Raw genomic sequence first — 18,845 nt, forward strand, 5'->3', positions numbered from 1 at the left:
TTATCATATTGTCACACCAAAAATATTTTTGAATTTTAAGTTGTTACCGCTATTCTCCTCAAACTTATATCACAGAGTGTAAAGTGTCTTGTACAGCTTTTTACCGACTAAGGTCATCTGTTTGTTTGGCTGTTTCCATTTATTAAAAAGCCTAAAGATAAAATGCAGCTGGGTCCAGTTTCTCGTCAAAAATCTACTGACTTTAGTTTGTCGATAAACTATTGAACAACAAAACAGCTGATCGCGGCATCCATTGTTTTTTACAAATACTAATATAACTTTTTAACATTGAACTAATGTTTGTTTATAGGTAAAACAAAAAAACAGAGTTAACTTTAAAAGGTCAGCTTTTAATGTTTTGTGTTTTAAATACATTATGTCACACATAACATTCTAAATACATACAAAATATTTACAATAAATTAAACTGAAGCTAATGATTTGTGAATTGTGATGCACACACATTTAACTGCAGATAATGTTTGGAAGTTTTAGCCAAATTTGAAATTGTTCTGAAATAGAATTTTTCCATGTGGACTAAAATAATGTAATTTTGTTTAGTGGTCAATCAGTAATTCAACAAAAGACATTAAATAACTTTTCAGATCTTTTTAGCTTGTGTTCCTGAGGGTAATAATCTCCTCTGTTTAGTTTAAAAATAGTAAAGATGATGATTCAGAAATCTGAAGAGTTGAACGTCTGTTTAGAAAGGCAGGGCTCTTGCAGTAATGACAAGTAGTTTGAGAGCCAACAAAGAACATGTAAGTTTGACAGAGTTGTGGATCCAGTACAACCTGAAACAACAACACAAATTGGTATCAGCAATCTGTCGCATACTTTCTTCCATTAGCTTGTCAACAACCCTTTTCAATGGCAAGTGATGGGAGTAATTATGATGAATATATGTTAATCGCCACCACTGACAATCGCTGCCAACTAAAATTTTGCGACAATCGCTACCAGTCTCTACCTGCGGCCGTGAGTCACCACCCTCACCCCTAAGTGACCGCATACCTTACTCCCCTCCCTTCACTTACCACCCTATTGGGAATGACCACTGAAGTAATACCCCAAAATGCCAAATTTTTACCTTCAGTACATTTTGGCTGTCGTAACTCATAATAGTTCTGACCGTCAACTTGTTCACTTTTATAAACACATCTAGTCCGGTTGCTGTGGCGTTATTTTGTGTGTTTTAGTAACATTTAGTTAAAAGTTTGTGTTGAATAATTGTTACTGCGCTTAAATGAAACTATCAACAACTAGTCAGGGAAAGTTATAAAAAAAAATATTTAGTATATTAAAGTGTTTTAGTACGGTTATTGGTAACGGAGAAAGTTCAAAAAATTGTAAATTTAAAATTCCCATGTTATTGTTATGGAGAATATTGTAAAATGTTGTAGTTTGCTTCTTTATAGATATATTTTGACCAAACATGGCAAATTTATTGATTTTATACTAAGCTATAATTATTTTACTTAAAAAGACACTTTATTAGTTTCCTTGTAGCAGCAAACCTAGGTACTCATTAAACCTAATGTTTTTAAATAAATTTAATTAAAAATTAATCAAGAAAAATGGAAATTCGCTTAGTCGACAGGTTTGCTGCGGCGGGGGTATTTTTATTATTGCACACATTATTATAATGGCAGAATATAATGCTGCAAGACAATTTTAATGTTGATCTATGCATTCCGTACGGTATTTCCCAAAACAAATTATTTTGCAACTCTACAGGGCAAATTCCATTATTAGGAATGAACATAGAGCAAGTTTTAGAACTAAACTTAGCAGAGTACCCGTCCTTCGTACGGGGTTGGTATATAAGTATAAAATGCTTTTTGCAGTTATACTCAAGCTTTGAGTTTGCAATGAGGGAGGACACAACAATACACATATTGACACAGTGAGGACACAGTTTGATAGGATTCGCTTCTTTAAATTTACAGTATTCTCTAGTATTACACATCTACCATAGACATATTGTTCTACCACTTCACCTAAACAATACAGAAAAATAAATTATCAAAAATCCACAAAATATCACAGATTATTCATGAAATTAAAAACATGAACATAACTGTAAACAATCCTACTTTGACAGTTAGTTCTCATTGCCTATCACAGTTTGTTCTTGCTGCTTAGTTTAAATTAGCTGTTTTCATAAATTCAAAAAAATTATAGTGCTGCACCCTGTTGGTAAATCTTATAACTTTTTAATGATTTTACATATCATAGAACCAACTTTTTTTAGTTGAAACAGCTGACTAAACTATTTAATTACCTTTAAATATGAATACTCATAAGGTTAAGATGTGGAACTACGGAGCCACTGGGGCGGAGCCCGAAAGGACTCTTGAGATAAGAATATGCCTATATGTTAATCGGGAATGTGAGCTATCATCATGCCAAATTTCAACCCAATCCGTCCAGTAGTTAATGCGTGATTAAACTTCAAACAAACAAACAAACAAAAAACACACAAACTTTCACATTTATAATACTAGCAGAGTACCCGTCCTTCGTACGGGATTGGCATATAAGTATAAAATGCTTAGTACAGTTATACTCAAGCTTTGCGTTTGCAATGAGGGAGGACAAAGTATGATAAAATTAGCTTCTTTAAATTTACGGTATACTGTAGTATTCCACATCTACCATAGCCATAATGTTCTACCACTTCACAAACAATAGACAATAAATTATTAATGATTCACAAAATATCACAAATTATTCGTGAAATTAAAACCATAAACATAACTGTAAACAGACAGTTCACATTGTGTATCACAGTTTTTTGTTGCTGCTGAGTTCAAATATGCTGTTTTCATAAATGAAAAAATAATAGTGCTGCATCCTGTTGGTAAATCTTATAACTTTTATGCTTTTGCATATCATAGAACCAACCTTTTTAGTTGAAAGAGCTGACTAAATTCTTTAATTTCATTTAAATATGAGTTCTTATAAGGTTAACATGGGAAACTCTAGAGCCACTGGGGCGGAGCCCGAAAGGATTTTTGAGATAAAAATATGCCTATATGTTAATCGGGAATGTGAGCTATCATCATGCTAAATTTCAGCCCAATCCGTCCATAGTAATTAATGCGTGATTGAACTTCAAACAAACAAACACACAAACTTTCACATTTATAAAATTAGTAAGATTAGTAAGATATGCGGTACGGTATTCCCACGAATACTAGCTAGTATTCGTGGGTATTCCCCAAACTAAATTATTTTGCGTACCTTCCTTCAACCTATATATATCATCTTTAGAAGGTCCAACGGTACAGTAACTACTCGAAGTAAACGTTTCAATTCCAATGGCAGACCAAAAAAGTATTTTTAAAGCCATGTATACTGACTAAAAACAAATAGGGTAAGAATCAATATAAAAAAATACATCAATATACAACATTGTGACGTTAACTATTGCAATCGACTGTCCTTTGAACTTATCGCTAACTCTCCTTTGGATCGAAAACAGCTAATTCTGGTACTAACTACTAAGTAGCCGTGATCATAGTATGACACAGTCTCGACACCCCCCCCCCTCCACGCAACACCCACGAACCCTTTTTCCAAGAACGGGCCGGACTGGTAGCGATTGTCACTGGTAGCGAATGTCACTGGTGGCGATTAACAGGACACCATTATGATATGTTATTAGTAACATAACAAAAATTACAACTACCTTTGAACCGTTTTTGTTAAGTTAATTTTTCTGTTATTTTAAGGGGGTTTTATAGGAAAATTACCATAAAAAATTAAAGTAAAAATTTGTTTAAAGATTCTGGAAACTACCGTGGATTAGTACCCACATGATGAATTTTATTAAAATCGGACCACAGGTGTAGTCTGTGGATCTGTACACATTCAAAATTTTTGGGATTAATTTTTTTTAATTTTTGGGATTAAGGGGGCCAAAAACGGATATATGAACTCGAAAATTTGACGAAAACAATACTTTCTCCGTATCATACTATGGGGAGAAAGAAAACATTGGCATTTATGTTTTAACGTCAACAGCGTACTTGTTGTTAGTTTTCGTATGGAATTACAACAGCAAATAAATACCCCCGCCGCAGCAAACCTGCAGACTAAGCGAATTTCCATTTGACTGATTGGATTTACACTGAAATGTCTACTTTAAAAATATAACATTTATTCTTGATTTCAATAGAATTAGTTTAACAAGTACTTAGGTTTGCTGCATCAGGGAGGGTAAAACTGTGTTTTTTTTTTTGTAAAATGTGAATAGTTAGTAAGAAATGAAAACATTTTCCAAATTTGATCAAAATATGTTCACAAACAAGCAAACTACAACAGTTTACTTATTCTCTATAAGAATAACATGGGAATTTTAAATTTACAATTTTTTGGAATTTTCTCCGTAACCATTAGGCGCATAATAACGCTTCAATATACTAAATTATTTGTTTTTTTAAGCTCTACAAAATGGTTTGGAAAGAAATTGCTAAATTTTATGTTTTTTGGGTCAGAAATGGGAAAAACCTATTTTTACCCCATAAAACCCCCCGTAAACCCCCGTTCCCATGGTCCGATCATGCTGGATCGTGAACTCGTTCGAATAAACGTACGTTTACAGGTTTGTACCAAATTTCATCAAAATCGGATCATTTTTGCTCGAGTTATCGTGTTGACGGACACATATATATATACATATAAATATATAAATATATATATATAAATATAAATATATATATATATATATATATATATATATATATATGAATTTGAACGGATGGTCCTCTAGGGACCTCAAAACGAAAAAAAAATCGGTCCCGCGTCCAGGTCTTACCATGAGTACTACGGTAATAGCTTATTCCCTATATGGGAAATTCACTAAAAAGCAAAATACTCTAGCCAATTGGGTCACTGGGTGTGTTGGTAGCCCAGTAGTTGGCATCGCAAAATTTAGTGCCTAAAGTGACTGGTGAAATCCCCTACTTATCCAAAGAAATGTGATGGCTTTAGATCCTGTGATAGTGTTTGTGGTTGCTCAACATATAACGCCAAAATTGTAAAAACTAAAAAAAAAACCGGCTACAAAAGCTAAGAAGGGCTTTGTAGAGAATTTAAGAGGATAATTTTTATGTCTGAGTTGGGGTTGAGTAATATGTTAATCCCTTTCATTAGATGTAGAAATGAAAATTTGTTTTTAGATCACAAGGATTACCATAACTTTACAACGATGTACTCTTAAAAGGTGGTGCTCTCATAGAATCGGAACTATGAGAGGATTGTATAGTTTGTATAAATTTCGAAAAATTAAACAAATATAGAATATTATAACCCACTTACCAATTATTTTTCCGCACAGCAGCAGGCAAACTGTCCAAATTGTCTTTGAAATAATAATATATAATCCCAAGTTTAATGATAACGAAGTGCTCCTTGTAGTCGATGTCCCTCACGTCAAAGAAGAAAACCCTCTTGTCTTCTTCACTCAAAGATTCCCACAACTCCACAACATTGGCGTTTTTGAAATCCCATTGTTGAAAAGCGAAGTAATCAGTTTGCCCCTTCAAACTTTCTATCTTTTTGTATATCTTTGAAAGCCTGAAAAGTAAAATTTGCAGATATAGTATTCGTTATATTTGAAGGTTTCAGAACCTCGACCATTAACAGCTTAGTTGTTTCAACTGTAGGTGAAACGAATATGTCTGACAAAATGTTCCATACCCATAAACAGCAGAGTAAATACAAAAATTGTATATTTCATTACTAGGACCGAAAGTGCCATTTTCCGGTGCCTGCATTTTTCGGCTTTACCTCACAAAAGAACCCCCAATTTCACGTGCGATGCGAAACCGAGGACGGGAATAATGGAGCAAGTGCTGGAAAATAACTTTCGGTGCGGAACTTTCGGTTTTTACAGGTTCGGAAGTGGCAGGCGGAGAGTTGAGTGCAGAGAAGTGGTTTTCCTCTCGTCCAGTAACAGTACTCTCTGCTTCTAGGAAAACAGTACCATAAAGACTAGAAATACTTGGGTCTCGAATAATCAATAAATAAAAAAAAATCCCGTTAGTTCGAATTTTCTCGAGTTTGCTCCGAGACGTTTCGAGACGAGATAAAAAATATTCCCTATATGGAAAATTGGCTAAAAACTAAGATCGCCTTCGCAAAGGAAACGCAACAACAACGCGCTCCTGTATTGCGGGTGCTGCTGAGACTTTTTGAAGGCGTGTTTTAACAGTGTACATCTCAAAAATCGGTAAAATCGGTTTATCTGGAAATTTGTTTATTAGTAATGAATGACCCTGGTCCTGTCTATGCCGGATACACGAGGTTTTACTGTAAATTATATCATTATCACCGAGATCAGAAGTAACACTGTACAAGCTACAATAATTGTTATAACTATTTTGTTTCGTCTCCTACAGATTGTTGTGAAATTGTTGTTGTGATACAGTTAGATGTGGTGTGCATGTTAAAGTTTTGTATTAAAAGATGTCTTATTTTATTTTTATTCTTTCCCATTTAAGATTTTCATTACTATTTAGGTTCCTGCAAGATTTTGTTAATTTGTACAGTCTTTTTGTATCAACCTTTGTAATAAATAATTAGTTACTGTACTTTAGTTGTTGTTTTAATAGTGATTTTATTTATTAACTATACTAAAACTGCACAAACGAATAATTCTCGATGGTAATAAGATCTATAATCTCGTCTAAATTTTAAATACAGACATGGACGAGGATGACTAGGTAAAATCGTAAATGCACATGTATTACTTAAAACTAAAAATTAAATATCTTAGGGAAAAAAGTACTTATTATAACTAAATTTCAACATTTTTAAGAACTATGTGTGCATCATTCCCCAATGTGCGTTTTTATTATAAACATCTCACTTTCATTTAGTAAGGAAAAACAAATGAGTTTTTCGAGTCTTTTTATTTGTTTACCCTTACGCTGTTGAACAATTACGTTGAATTTATATACAGATATGACAACTGAATCGAGACATAGTTCAGTCCCTTCTTCCTTGATTTTTCATTCTGAAGAGTCTCTGTTTGGTTCTGAGAATTTATAAATTCATATTATAACACCATTACCTAAAATGAAGCTATATTCTGTAAGTTAATCTAAGGTGTTAACTGTTAATTAATGTTCTCTTACCCTGGATTTCCCCCAGTAAGTTCAGCTGCTTTGTCAAATATTCTTGCCGGTACTGTGTGTAAAAGATAGAAGAGGATGTCACTGAGTTCGTTGTTCCTAGTGTAGAAGAACGAAGTGTACCAAACCGACCGATTGAAGGGAAAGGTGTCTCTAAGATTGATGAAATATTCAGCAACGCTTTTCCAAACGTAGCCAGACACCATTGATGTTGAGGTGAAGTTAAAAACTTTGGGGCAATCGGTGTTTCTGTTCCTGGAAAAAGTAGTGATAGGTTAAGATTACTATTGAATTATTGCTAGTTAAAGATTCCAACAGAAAACATGAATGTGGCTATCCTTGCTCTGTTCAGTGCCTAGAAAACCCAGCTTTGAGAAACTGACCTCAGTTGGTATAATTACAGGAGTTAATCTGGCATAATACATAAAAAAATCTGGTGTTAGACTTAGGACGCTTCATACAACTCTAAATCCTTAGGGGCTTATTCTGTAGAGTTAAAGGGGAAAAGAACACGGTGCAGATAAAATCTAATATGCAAACCAATGTGTTTTTCCCTCTACTACAGCTGAGTTTCTCTATCAACAGCTTGTTTGAGCAAAACTTCACCGAGCAGAAAGCATATGGTATCACACAAAGTCTTAACTTACTTCTGGTTCGCTGTGTTCCAAGCAGCTGCAATCATACAGTTGACCACATAGTCCACTGGAACCACATCCAAGGTCAAGTCCTCGTCTAAATGGAAGCAGTGAATAATCCCATGGCCGACCCCTACCATGAGTCCGGTTGGTCCGTAAAGGTTGTCCGTGTATCCTCTCACAGGCTCAAGGTATGTTGAGATAACTGGAAATATCCAAATATTTTGTATTGCAGGTAAAACACAAACTAGGATTAGACTATTTGTACTAATCTGTACGAAAAAAAATTAGTAACGTTTTTTATGTTTTTTATAGACTCTTCCTGTCATAGGAGGGGTCAAATATTGTGAATAGGAATTGTTTAGCAATGTTGTGCAAGTAGGCTGGAAGAGTTATAACTACTTGTTGTGCTGACCGACAGAAGGATTTAAGTGAGACAGTGATGCACTTGATCAGGGGTCACATTTTTGTGTTGTACTAAAGGACAGGGTCCTGCTGGGGAAGCTGGAGCCGAAGGCTTTTGGACTAGAGGTCCAGGAAAGACAATCTTAAGGGTTTTTAAAATTTAGAGTAATTTTCCAAATTGGGGTTCCTATCATTAAAACTTTTTTATTCATCTCTGTACCTATCGGTCTTTATTCATAGTCTGTGTTCTTTGTGGCCTAATAATAAAATTTGGGTTTTTAATCGAGTGCTGAGCTTAATTCCTGAGTTATGTCACCCAGCGCGACTGTGAGTGGGTCTCTAACTACCCTGCAAGTTTATCCATCGTTACAATTACTCGATATATTTTTCTCTGACACAACATAAATCTCATCATTTGTTGGCAAGATACTTTTACTGATGGCTTGAAGTTGTATACCAACCAACAGATGGCCTGAAGACACAAGCAGGAAGATCCTTTGCCTCTTCTCTCATCATTTCCTCACAAACTGCTTTGCTGAATGTGTAGGTGTTGGGCCAGCCTTGCATCAATCTGAAATAGAAACAGATTTTGCATTCTAGAAGGGAGTATTTTAAATTCTAAAAACAAAATACCTTAATATTATTCTACATAATTTACTTTATTATTTCCATTAGAAATGTTTAGATTTTACTTGCTCAAAATTATGTAAGAAGCTATGAATTACAATCAAATTACCTACCATTTTTGGTGAACACACAACTGTTGGGGATACTAAGTTATTTCAACATACTGTTCTTTGAATAATATTATTAACATTTGACCCTTAAACAGACTCTTTAATAATCCAAAATGTGTAAAATGTAAGACAGAATATTTTAAAATATAAATTAAAAATTGTTTTCCTGTCATAAATTCTGTATTTCTAATTCTTAGTCACCTACCTAGGTGTTTCCTCTTTGAGCTCTTCGTCACTTTTCGACTCAATGTATTCGAGCACCTCTTTGTAGTTTACACTCAAGACTGGGATATTTTCCTCCACTACCTTTCTCACACAGAAGCTGTAAGCCGTGGAAACATGTAAGTAGGACTGGAAAAAATAGAAATTGCTGGAGACATAAATATTAACACAGCACTGAAGTTTGTAAGTCTTGACAACTAAAATCACTTAATTTGTTCATAAGTATGTACACTTATCACCTCTACCCTAACTCATTCAGCGTTAAAATACGCAACCGATTTACGATTCTCAAACCCTTTTAACAGAATAGCCACAATGCGAAAAGTATAAATTTCAAACCCCTTTCTTCTGCTTTTGCTCACCTGTCTTGTATGTACACCCTCAACATAATCAAGTCACCCCAATATTCTATATTCCTTTTTCAGCCCCCTTAAAGGTTGTTAAATATTTCGACGCACAACTTTCATCTTACTAACACTCGTCACTACCATTATACCTTCATCTACATACCCTGAGGTTCTTCATCCCCTTGGCCAGCTCCAGGACACGACGGCTGCCCAGGACGTTGGAGTTGATGGCTGTCTTGAGAGGCTCGATGAAGCGGACGTCCGCGGCGCTGTGGAACACAATGTTGACGACATCACAGAGGAGGTGGTGGTCCTCAGGGCTCAGCCCTAGGTCGGGAGTGCCGATGTCTCCTTCAACAGCTGTCAGTCTGGAGGCGTAGTCCGGCACCTCAGCCTTCATGCGACGGAACACCTGGATAGTAGGAGAAAACACTCATGAGAAGATCAATTGAAGATATATTTTTTGTATTTGGAGTGAAAATGGAAATACCAAGAGACTCATGCCTTGAAGATGGGCATAAACAGCGGTTTATGTCCAGAAAAGAAAGTTAATGTTTATATTAAGAGTCATTTTCGGCGTTTTTGTCATTTTAATTTCATAAAATATTCAAATTTGCTTCTCTACCTGTTTCCAACGTGTGATCACTGTAACTGATATACGACAAGTAAAAACAATCTAATTATCAACGTGCAAATCTTAAATGTATGGATTTAAAAAGTTAGTCTATAGTACAAACTTAACTTAAGCTTCCTTTTGAATTTTGTCAACAATGAGTCATGTAACCTATAATTTATAAGCAGTACATAAGAAACACATAATACCATACCTTATCTTCTAGCAAATCTTTAAATCGCTCTTTTGGAGTTTTCCCTTTCTTCCCTCGAATCAAGATGTAAATATGGCCGATGTTGGGTACACATCTGATCAGTTTCTCTGTCAAAATCTTGCCTACAAATCCTGTTGCTCCTGTGATGAGCACATTCGCTCCTCGGTAGAACTCCTGGATAGGAGTGCCTACTGCACTCTCTACTCTCTCGCATTTCTGGAAGTCTCTCTCTCCTAATAATTCTAAGGGATCTTTTAAAGCAAGTTTCTCATAGTAGTCTTTTTCCTTTGGAGCTTTGATATACCTAGCAGGAGCTGTAATGTTGTACTGAAGGCTAAGAGAATCACCCAAGAAGGTTGACAAATCTAGCTCTTCCTCTTGAGCCATGTTTCTGAAAAAAATGTTAATTTTGTTTATCAAAACATTTACCAATAGCATAGCCTCATTTCTCATCTAATACAAGGCCACGACGTTGACATGTGCCAACGTCGCACCAGCCAACCTGTTGCCATGGTAATACCTGTGATAAGCTTGGAAACATAATCATTGCACAGACGCTCCATCATGAATTAGTAACACAGCTGTATCAGTAGGCCTGGTCTGCGGTGTTGCCACATTTCTCCCTGCGGCCTTGTGTTAGAGGAGGCCATGCTAATGTTGATAATTAACAGATAACGTAATGTAGATTTATCCTTTCACAACCTTAATACCTGATAGATTTACAATTACTATACTATCGTGAATCCAAATCTAATAAATAATAGAGAACATCTAATCTATTAATTCATCTATCGGGTGCGGATTCAGCTCTATTCAATATTGATTTCTTTAGAAAGTCACCAAACTGCTTTAAAGATACCAACTGTTTTACTTCGGGTCCCCCTAATTTCTTGAGAGAGTATCACACCCCTTAACTGGTCCCCCTTTCCTGAGGTCCTAGAATTGCCACTCATGGTAAAAATAGATTGAATATTATATCAAGTTTAAGCCAACACAACCATTCCGTCTATTTATACATAACTAAAGGTGATAACCATAGAGGTAACTGCCTTAGAATATCTGCACTGATTAAAACCCTGCAAATTATTTACCTACCCTCCCTTGATGTGTGACAAGAGGTAAATGGCCGTTTCCAATAGTTGGATAATTTACAAGCCAAAGTTGGTCTAAGGGATGATTAATGTAGACGGTCGTTACGAGGTGATTGATGGATGTAATTGTTGGCAAACACGAATTTGATCCTCATAATTTTTCAACGGTTTGGTTTTGAATATCATATTTATTTTTCGGACGAATATGAAATTATAATCATTCATGTTTTAAATAAAATTTAATTGTGATGATTAATTAATATGAATAAGTTTCAGTTGAAGAAGCTTAAGAACTAAAATGTAACTAAAATGTATTTGAAATTTCGGATGATTTTCAAATTTTTATTAGTAATTATTTTTGTCAATCTCATGTATGGATGTATATGCCTTATTGTAAAGAGCTTCAATTTATGGTCCGGTAATAAAGTAATGTTAACCATCCAAAGTTTATCTTACTTCGAAGCTTACGTAATATAATACTATTATTTTATACCACGATTACTAGAAAAATACCAAATACGCACAGAGTGGCGTCCCCATCTTAAATAATTGATAATTGATAACCTTCCTCAGGTAAATATAAAATTATACTACATATAAATTGATGTCATTTCAGGTTACATTTTACACAATATATTATGTGACATAAGTTATGAGAAATGCTTACACATACTTCCCTCGCATATAAATAAATATTCTTTCTTTGACCCAGAAAAATGGGTTTACCTAAAAATCACTCTTAAAAACATTTGAATTTATCAAATTAAAACATAAACTACGACACTCTTTTTTTATCGCAAAAATGTAATTTCATTCTGTTTTAAGTTATTGGAGTTAGCAAGGCTACAAAACCCCAAAGTCTTTGCAAAAGACATGAAAATCAAAAAGGTGTACCATTATTTTGGGTCACCGTAAATATATAGTTCGTAATTTACTTAATCAAAGTACTGTACATATGGAACAACTTTCAACATCCAATACATGGATCAGAACAGATTATCGATATGATTGCAATATCGATACCTATCATACGATATTCCCTTTCGGTAAGTGATTTACTGACTACCAATAGGAGGTAAACCCACGAGCAATATCAAACGGATTAATTTTCCAGAGATTTGGTTTCCTTTTTCAACCCCCGTCATACACTCTAGTTTATTTAGATGTCACCGCATGAGCGAGGTTAAATGACTCTTTAGCTTAGTGTATTGATACTCTATTACTGTAAACGAATGATTTGAATGTATAAATGTATGATTGTAAAGATGCAAACAGTTGTCAATTTCTATGCGGAAAAAAACATTGTCAATAATTTCAAAACTAAATTTAGATTCTTTTACTAGAATAAAGTAATTATGCATAATTATGCTAAGACAAGTTATGGAATAAAAAAAAATTATAACTGGAAGAGTTGACCGAATATATAATAATATTCTGTAAGTTACATATTTTAAAAATATCTACACATATATTTTATATGTAAGGAGTATAATAGTGTATTTTATCTTACAAATACTAGCTGTTACAAACACTTTTAATAACTACGCAATACTACTGATGATTGGGTAATTCTCAGGTAAAATTTGCCGACAATTTAAAAGCAAAATCGACAGCTGATGTCAACGGTTCCATAATCTTTGTTACGTTATATTTTCTGTTCTAATTCTTCTCCTCCCTAGGTTACTAGTACATCTATAAATATAACTTCAAAACTCAAGTAATAAAGTTGTATAATTATGTAAGAAAACAAAAATAATCAAATACGCTTTTTAAACGTTTACAACAGAATACATGTCTACTATAACTTAAACATTGGTTATCTTGTTATCTGACAAACAGCAATCAGATATAAGCTACGAGAAAAGTTTTACTTACGATAAGACCTTCTGTTACAATGCCCACGGCCAACTGTCTTAGATAAGATCGAGTTTAAATCAAGGGAAAGGAAGATCCCTGAAGGCCATCGGACAAACCGATTTACTTCAAAATATTATTACATAATTGCATCATTAACAGAACTGAATCCCTTTTACTGATAATAGCTAAAACATAACAATATAACTTCCTTAGTCAGCGTTTATTTGTAAAAGAGCTACGCGAAGGTAATCTCAAAAGAATAAAAATATCTGAGAAAAAGGTTAAATACCTGCTATACTGTATGTGATCCTGTTTTTAGTCAGCGTCTAATATTACGAACCTAAAGGTTCATTTTCAAGCTTTTTACAAAGTCAAAAATCATTTACGCCACACTAAACTATTTTGAAGAACTTCCCACGCAAGGATTTAGTCCAGAAAACAGCTGTTTGCCACCAGCTTAATCAAATGGGGTTTCATTGCGTACTACCACTGCAATGAGTTTTTCCGGACACCAATCAGCTGATTATACTGTATTTGGGTTGCAATGAGTAGTTATAAACAAAAACATAACCTCTCTTTATAACTAGTGATTTGTAGTCCTTTAGTTGGTGGTAATATATAAGGATTCGTACAGATTTAGTAGTATGGCGTAAACTATCGTACGTCACTCGTCCAAAATGTGTGTACCGGACTCGTATGGTAATCCCGTACTCGACTTCGTCTCGCACGGGAACGACCACACTCGTCCGGCAAACACTTATTTTCAGGACTAGTAACGTAATATACTATTTCATGAGGCTGAGGGGAGACGTAAAATACAAATAACACTTACACTTACACAAACACCAAAATATTTTCACGAATTTGGCCAAATTATAATACTGGAAATGGTTGCTTGGTGTAGCTGGCAAAAGATTACTCATGACAGGCAAAAGATGAGTCATTTCAAGCAAAAGATGAGCAATTACAGTTAAAGATGAGTCATGATATGCAACAGATGAGCCATTATAGGCAAAAGATCAGTCATTATAGGCCAAAAGATGAATCATGCCAGGCAAAAGATGAGCCATTACAGTCAAAGAAGAGTCATACACCACGCAACCGTTTCCAGTATTATAATTTGGCCAAATTCGTGTTCAATGTTTTCGTGTTTGATACGTGTTCTAGACTCTTCACAACCCCAGTGATGAAACGGATTTTTGACTTGGTAAAAAGTATGAAAATGAACTAGGTTCGAATACATGGTAGTTGACTAAAAAACAGGATCACCAACAGTACAGCAGGTATTTAACCTTTTATTTTTTTACGTGATCCAGAGAATAAACATCTTAAAAAAATTCTGGATTACAGTTATTGAGAAAAAATGTAAAAAGATGAAAAAAAATATTAATTGTTACCTATATCGCATAGCTACGTTTGGACGTACCTATGGTAGCGTAAACGTGTCTATCACTAACTAGAAAGATTAAATTCCTCATCATAATTCTTTTTAATATTTGTTTAGTTTTTAATTTTGGTTAACATTGTAAATCCGAACGTAGAGTCAAATTACACCTCTGAGGTGCGATGGAGTAGCTTCATTTCGTTTAATGGTGTAATGGATACCAAAGGTAGGGGAGAGGGGTTGGGGGGGGTCCTAAAAGCTGTTTTGTTGACCTAACCACCAAAATCCGTCGACAATCACGGCGGATTTTGGCGGTTCGCCACCAAACAATATTTAATGGCCGGACACTTCCTTCCTCTACTCTACATTTCAAAACTTCGCAGACAGCTTCTTGAAAATACTGAAACTCCGGTTCCTGCCGATAATTTTGTTCATTCATCTTTGATTTGTAATAATTCAGACACTACGGCCTCTGTTCTGTTAAACCACTAAGGTTAAATTTTGCAGAAATATTATAAATTAAATACTTTTGATTTACTTTAGTACTTTATTCTGAACTGACGACCACACGAATGTAGGTATTTTAAGCCAAGTATGAATGGAAATGAGTGTAGGATGAGTGGAAATTATTTGTCTAATCGTATAAAATATTTATAAAAATGTACCTTATGTATTTGTTGCTTCAATGTTCTAAAACTTAAAAATTTAAACTATCTTAAATCATTTCTTGAATATATTGTAGTTTATTTAAATTTATACCTATTTTTAATAAGTTCTTACAAGAATTACATTCAGTTCTCATTGCTAAGGAAAATCAACTGTTTACTTAAATCTTCGTTTTAACTTCCTAAAAAGCATTGTTAGAAAATTAAATTTCAAACTGATTTGGTATAAAGGTACAAGTTTTTTGAGCTGGTTAAAACTGTATTATATATGCTCAGCGATGAAATAACTAAAGTAAACCATCGATTGACTTAAGTTTTCGTCGTAAAAAGAGTTTAAATTTAGTCACACTTGAAAATTTATATTACATCACAACACTTCACTGTGAATCTTATGCTAAAAATAAGTATTTATCTAAGTACATAATTCATGTTTTGAAGAGTATTCGAATCTAGTAAAACCCAGTTCATCGCATATGGCCTTAATGCAATTGTATTAATTCCTATTCTATTTCTATCCTATCTAGAAGCCAGAAACGTATAATCACTTAACAAAATAACAATTAAACCTAACATAACAATAAATACGTATTTAACACACACGTTTATATACAAAGCTTTTGATCGCTTTCAAAATAATCTGGTATGAAATTTTCATTTAGTACTAAATTACTTACAGATAATCATATGTACACAACGGTATGTAATACCGCCAGCAAGATATTTCTTTAAATAAGTAGTTAAAACAGTTGCCAAGCCATAAAATCTATACATGAAGTACTTGCACTTACAATTTTCACAACTTCTCACTTCTCAAAATTGCACTTCCTATTGTTTGCTTGCACTGATTCATTACCTTGATGCCTTGCAAAGTTATGGAGATCACTAAACAATGCTCAGAATGGACGATGGGCTCTACAAGAAACTGAAAGTACTGTTAAGCATTTCAGGGTAATAATCTTGACCGGACGACCAAGCACTCAATAACACTTACCCGTGGCCCATTGTATTGTAATTATAGGGTACTGTGGGTTCTAGCCTCCACGAAAGACCAAACCAGTAAAGTCATTGGGTTTCGTGTGAAATGTGTGATACTAATTTGTAAGTTTCTTTAGAAGTGATAATTTGTGGCTATAAAGTTGTTAATTTCTCTCCATAAATTGTACAACGACTTTGCAAAAAGACAATTTTTCCTTTGGAAGTGATGTAGGCGTAATTATTGTTTTCCCTTCTTTCTATAGGTTCTAGCTCATAATAGATTTTTTTTAATACTTCAGGTTAGGTTTAGAAGGGGTTGGGTCATTTTCACTCACATAAAATCAAAATATTTTGGTTACTGGCGGAATTCGAACCCGGGATCTCAGTGAGTGCAGTCCCATGCTGTACCACCATACCACATCGCTTCCTACGTTGTAATTTGTCAAGACACAGTGGTGTAACAACACATAGTAGTTACATTATTTATAGTTTAGTTAAGCAGGTTCTCCTACAAGATACAACTATTTCAACTAAATTATCCTGCTTTAAAGTTAATTTTTGGTGAGTTTGTGTTATTTGATTGATTATTTCAAACATTTTCCATCTCAATTGGAAAAATAAAATTTCGTAAATATTTTTACGACGTTTTGATATCTAGAATCTGAAACGACCTCGGGTGACAAATTTTAAAAACACAACAAAAATACTACGCAACTCCAACCTGATTGTGTTCTAAGTTCATCTTCGAAACAACATTAAACTTATAAGTTTCAGTATGCATTTGTATTTTGTATTTGTATTGTATTTGCATTTTTTGCAGTATGTATTTGGCTGGGCTTGAGAAAAGAACAATAACGCATACTTCCTTCCAAGCACGGGTTCAAATTTCACCAACCAATGACTTTTACAATGGACTATAATTGCAATATTGTGGCCCAGCAGTATTTTTAGCACATTTTCAAATATTCTAAATCCCCTGTAGAACCAATTGATAGTTCAGTAATCCAAACAGCCATTATAAGTGGGGTTATTTTCCCCAATCGTGGTCTCCACGTATGGTCCCCATTAACCCTTGGCTAGTAACCAAAACTGCTGCCCTTTCCCAATTTGGAAGCGAATAGTCATTTAATTTATGATGGGTAGAATTTGAATTACTTTTAGTATTACGAGACTTGTTTTAAAACTTGTATTTGCAGTCAATTTTATGTACTTTCTTGCCCCGAAACGTGATTTAGATTGGTGTTTGAAACGTAAAAGACAAACTTTACTTGATTGAACTTTCCAGATTGTATAAATTAAGTTATATTTTATATTTTTTTTATAGTAATGAAAAATGCATGCAACAGATTTTTTTTACATAATCCTTACAATTAATACCCATGAAAATATATATTATATATTGATTTTTAGAAACATCAAGGCATAAACTTAATACCATGCCTTATCAAGATGCTCTCGTCAATTATAACGTGTAAATATTCTACTTAGATAAAGAATAATACAACCACAAGAAGCGTGTTAGTCGAAAACAATAATATTATTTACAGGTTGAAAGAGAAAGTGGGATAGGTAGAGAGTGTGAGTAAAACAGTATAAAGTAACACTTCCGATATATTCAATCGAGTTGAATGATGTAAATTGATTCAATGCACTGAGTTAATGATGGAATTTTCAAATTTATTCAATCATAAATATTCGTGCACTCATACTGTTTAGTGCTTACGTGCGGGAATGGCTCTTACCTACCAATGAATTCTAATTGAAATTTGAATGGATAATGCCTGAAACTTATGAAAAAATGTAGACTGGGACGGTGGCGACGTCCTGTAATCCAGCTACTAGGAGGTCACGAATTGTTGATATTTATAGGCATTCACAGTGGATACGTTACTCCCTGTGTGGATTAACGTCCGCATTAGTGATTACTACGACTATCCGCAGAACTATCCTGATAATTAGACCAATTCGTTAATACCAAGGCAAAAATGTGGTTCGGATTCCAATATAAACTGTTGGTCCCTTAGTTGCCATTAGCTGTATGGGTTATTAATTAACAGCTTTGTCTAAGGAACATGTCGGCCTTAGTCACTAACAAGACTTCAAGATCACGCCACTCATCCTACACTCATTTCCATTCATACTTGGATTAAAATACCTACTTTGTATGGTCGCCATTTCATTGAAAAGTATTAACCAGTGAAGATTATTATTGAGCATTTCTATTTAAGTTGATGCGCTTTTATATGAAACAGTGTTTTAATGTTGCAATTTTGTAAGCAAACTCAAGTACTGAACCATTTACTCCTTGGCCCAAAGCCAATACTTGCCCTACACCAATATAGTTGCGGAATGGCTTTAGGACCATGTTACCACATTTAGAGTAGAGATTCAAAACATTAAAGAATTTTATCACTTGAATCCTAAAAATATCTATAGCGAGTTTGAAATGACTTAACTATGATGTATTAAAACGTTCAATTGATTGAGTTTGGTAATAATTTACTAGAATGTGTGTTTTTCTATTTTTAATTTAATTATTTAGAGCTGACATAGGCCTA

The 18,845-nt window shown here is 34.2% G+C and overlaps 1 protein-coding gene across 1 annotated transcript; it reads right to left on the reverse strand.

Moving 5' to 3' along the window:
• Positions 1–348: 348 nt before the first annotated feature.
• On the reverse strand, positions 349–16,209 carry LOC128986631 (fatty acyl-CoA reductase wat-like). The gene is made up of 9 exons (XM_054407092.1): positions 16,101–16,209; positions 10,316–10,706; positions 9,652–9,900; positions 9,125–9,270; positions 8,644–8,753; positions 7,790–7,982; positions 7,146–7,397; positions 5,326–5,583; positions 349–794 (listed from the first exon to the last, which is right to left on the reverse strand). Exons 2-9 carry the CDS (start codon positions 10,700–10,702, stop codon positions 704–706), a joined length of 1,686 nt encoding a protein of 561 aa, XP_054263067.1. The 5' UTR covers positions 10,703–10,706; positions 16,101–16,209; the 3' UTR covers positions 349–703.
• Positions 16,210–18,845: the final 2,636 nt, after the last annotated feature.

The sequence above is a fragment of the Macrosteles quadrilineatus genome, unplaced genomic scaffold (assembly GCF_028750875.1).
Source record: "Macrosteles quadrilineatus isolate MER2022 unplaced genomic scaffold, UCM_ALF_1.0 Scaffold_2__2_contigs__length_208266976, whole genome shotgun sequence".
Taxonomy (NCBI): domain Eukaryota; kingdom Metazoa; phylum Arthropoda; class Insecta; order Hemiptera; family Cicadellidae; genus Macrosteles; species Macrosteles quadrilineatus.

Bases quoted from the DNA above. Each gene is read 5' to 3' on its own strand.
- LOC128986631 (XM_054407092.1), bottom strand. From the start codon at position 10,702: ATGGCTCAAGAGGAAGAGCTAGATTTGTCAACCTTCTTGGGTGATTCT. The intron at 9,271-9,651 runs GTATGTAGATGA...TATTTTTTCCAG, and splicing joins AGGGGATGAAGAACCTCAGG to TCCTACTTACATGTTTCCAC. The intron at 795-5,325 runs GTAAGTGGGTTA...TTGTTGTTTCAG, and splicing joins GCTGTGCGGAAAAATAATTG to GTTGTACTGGATCCACAACT.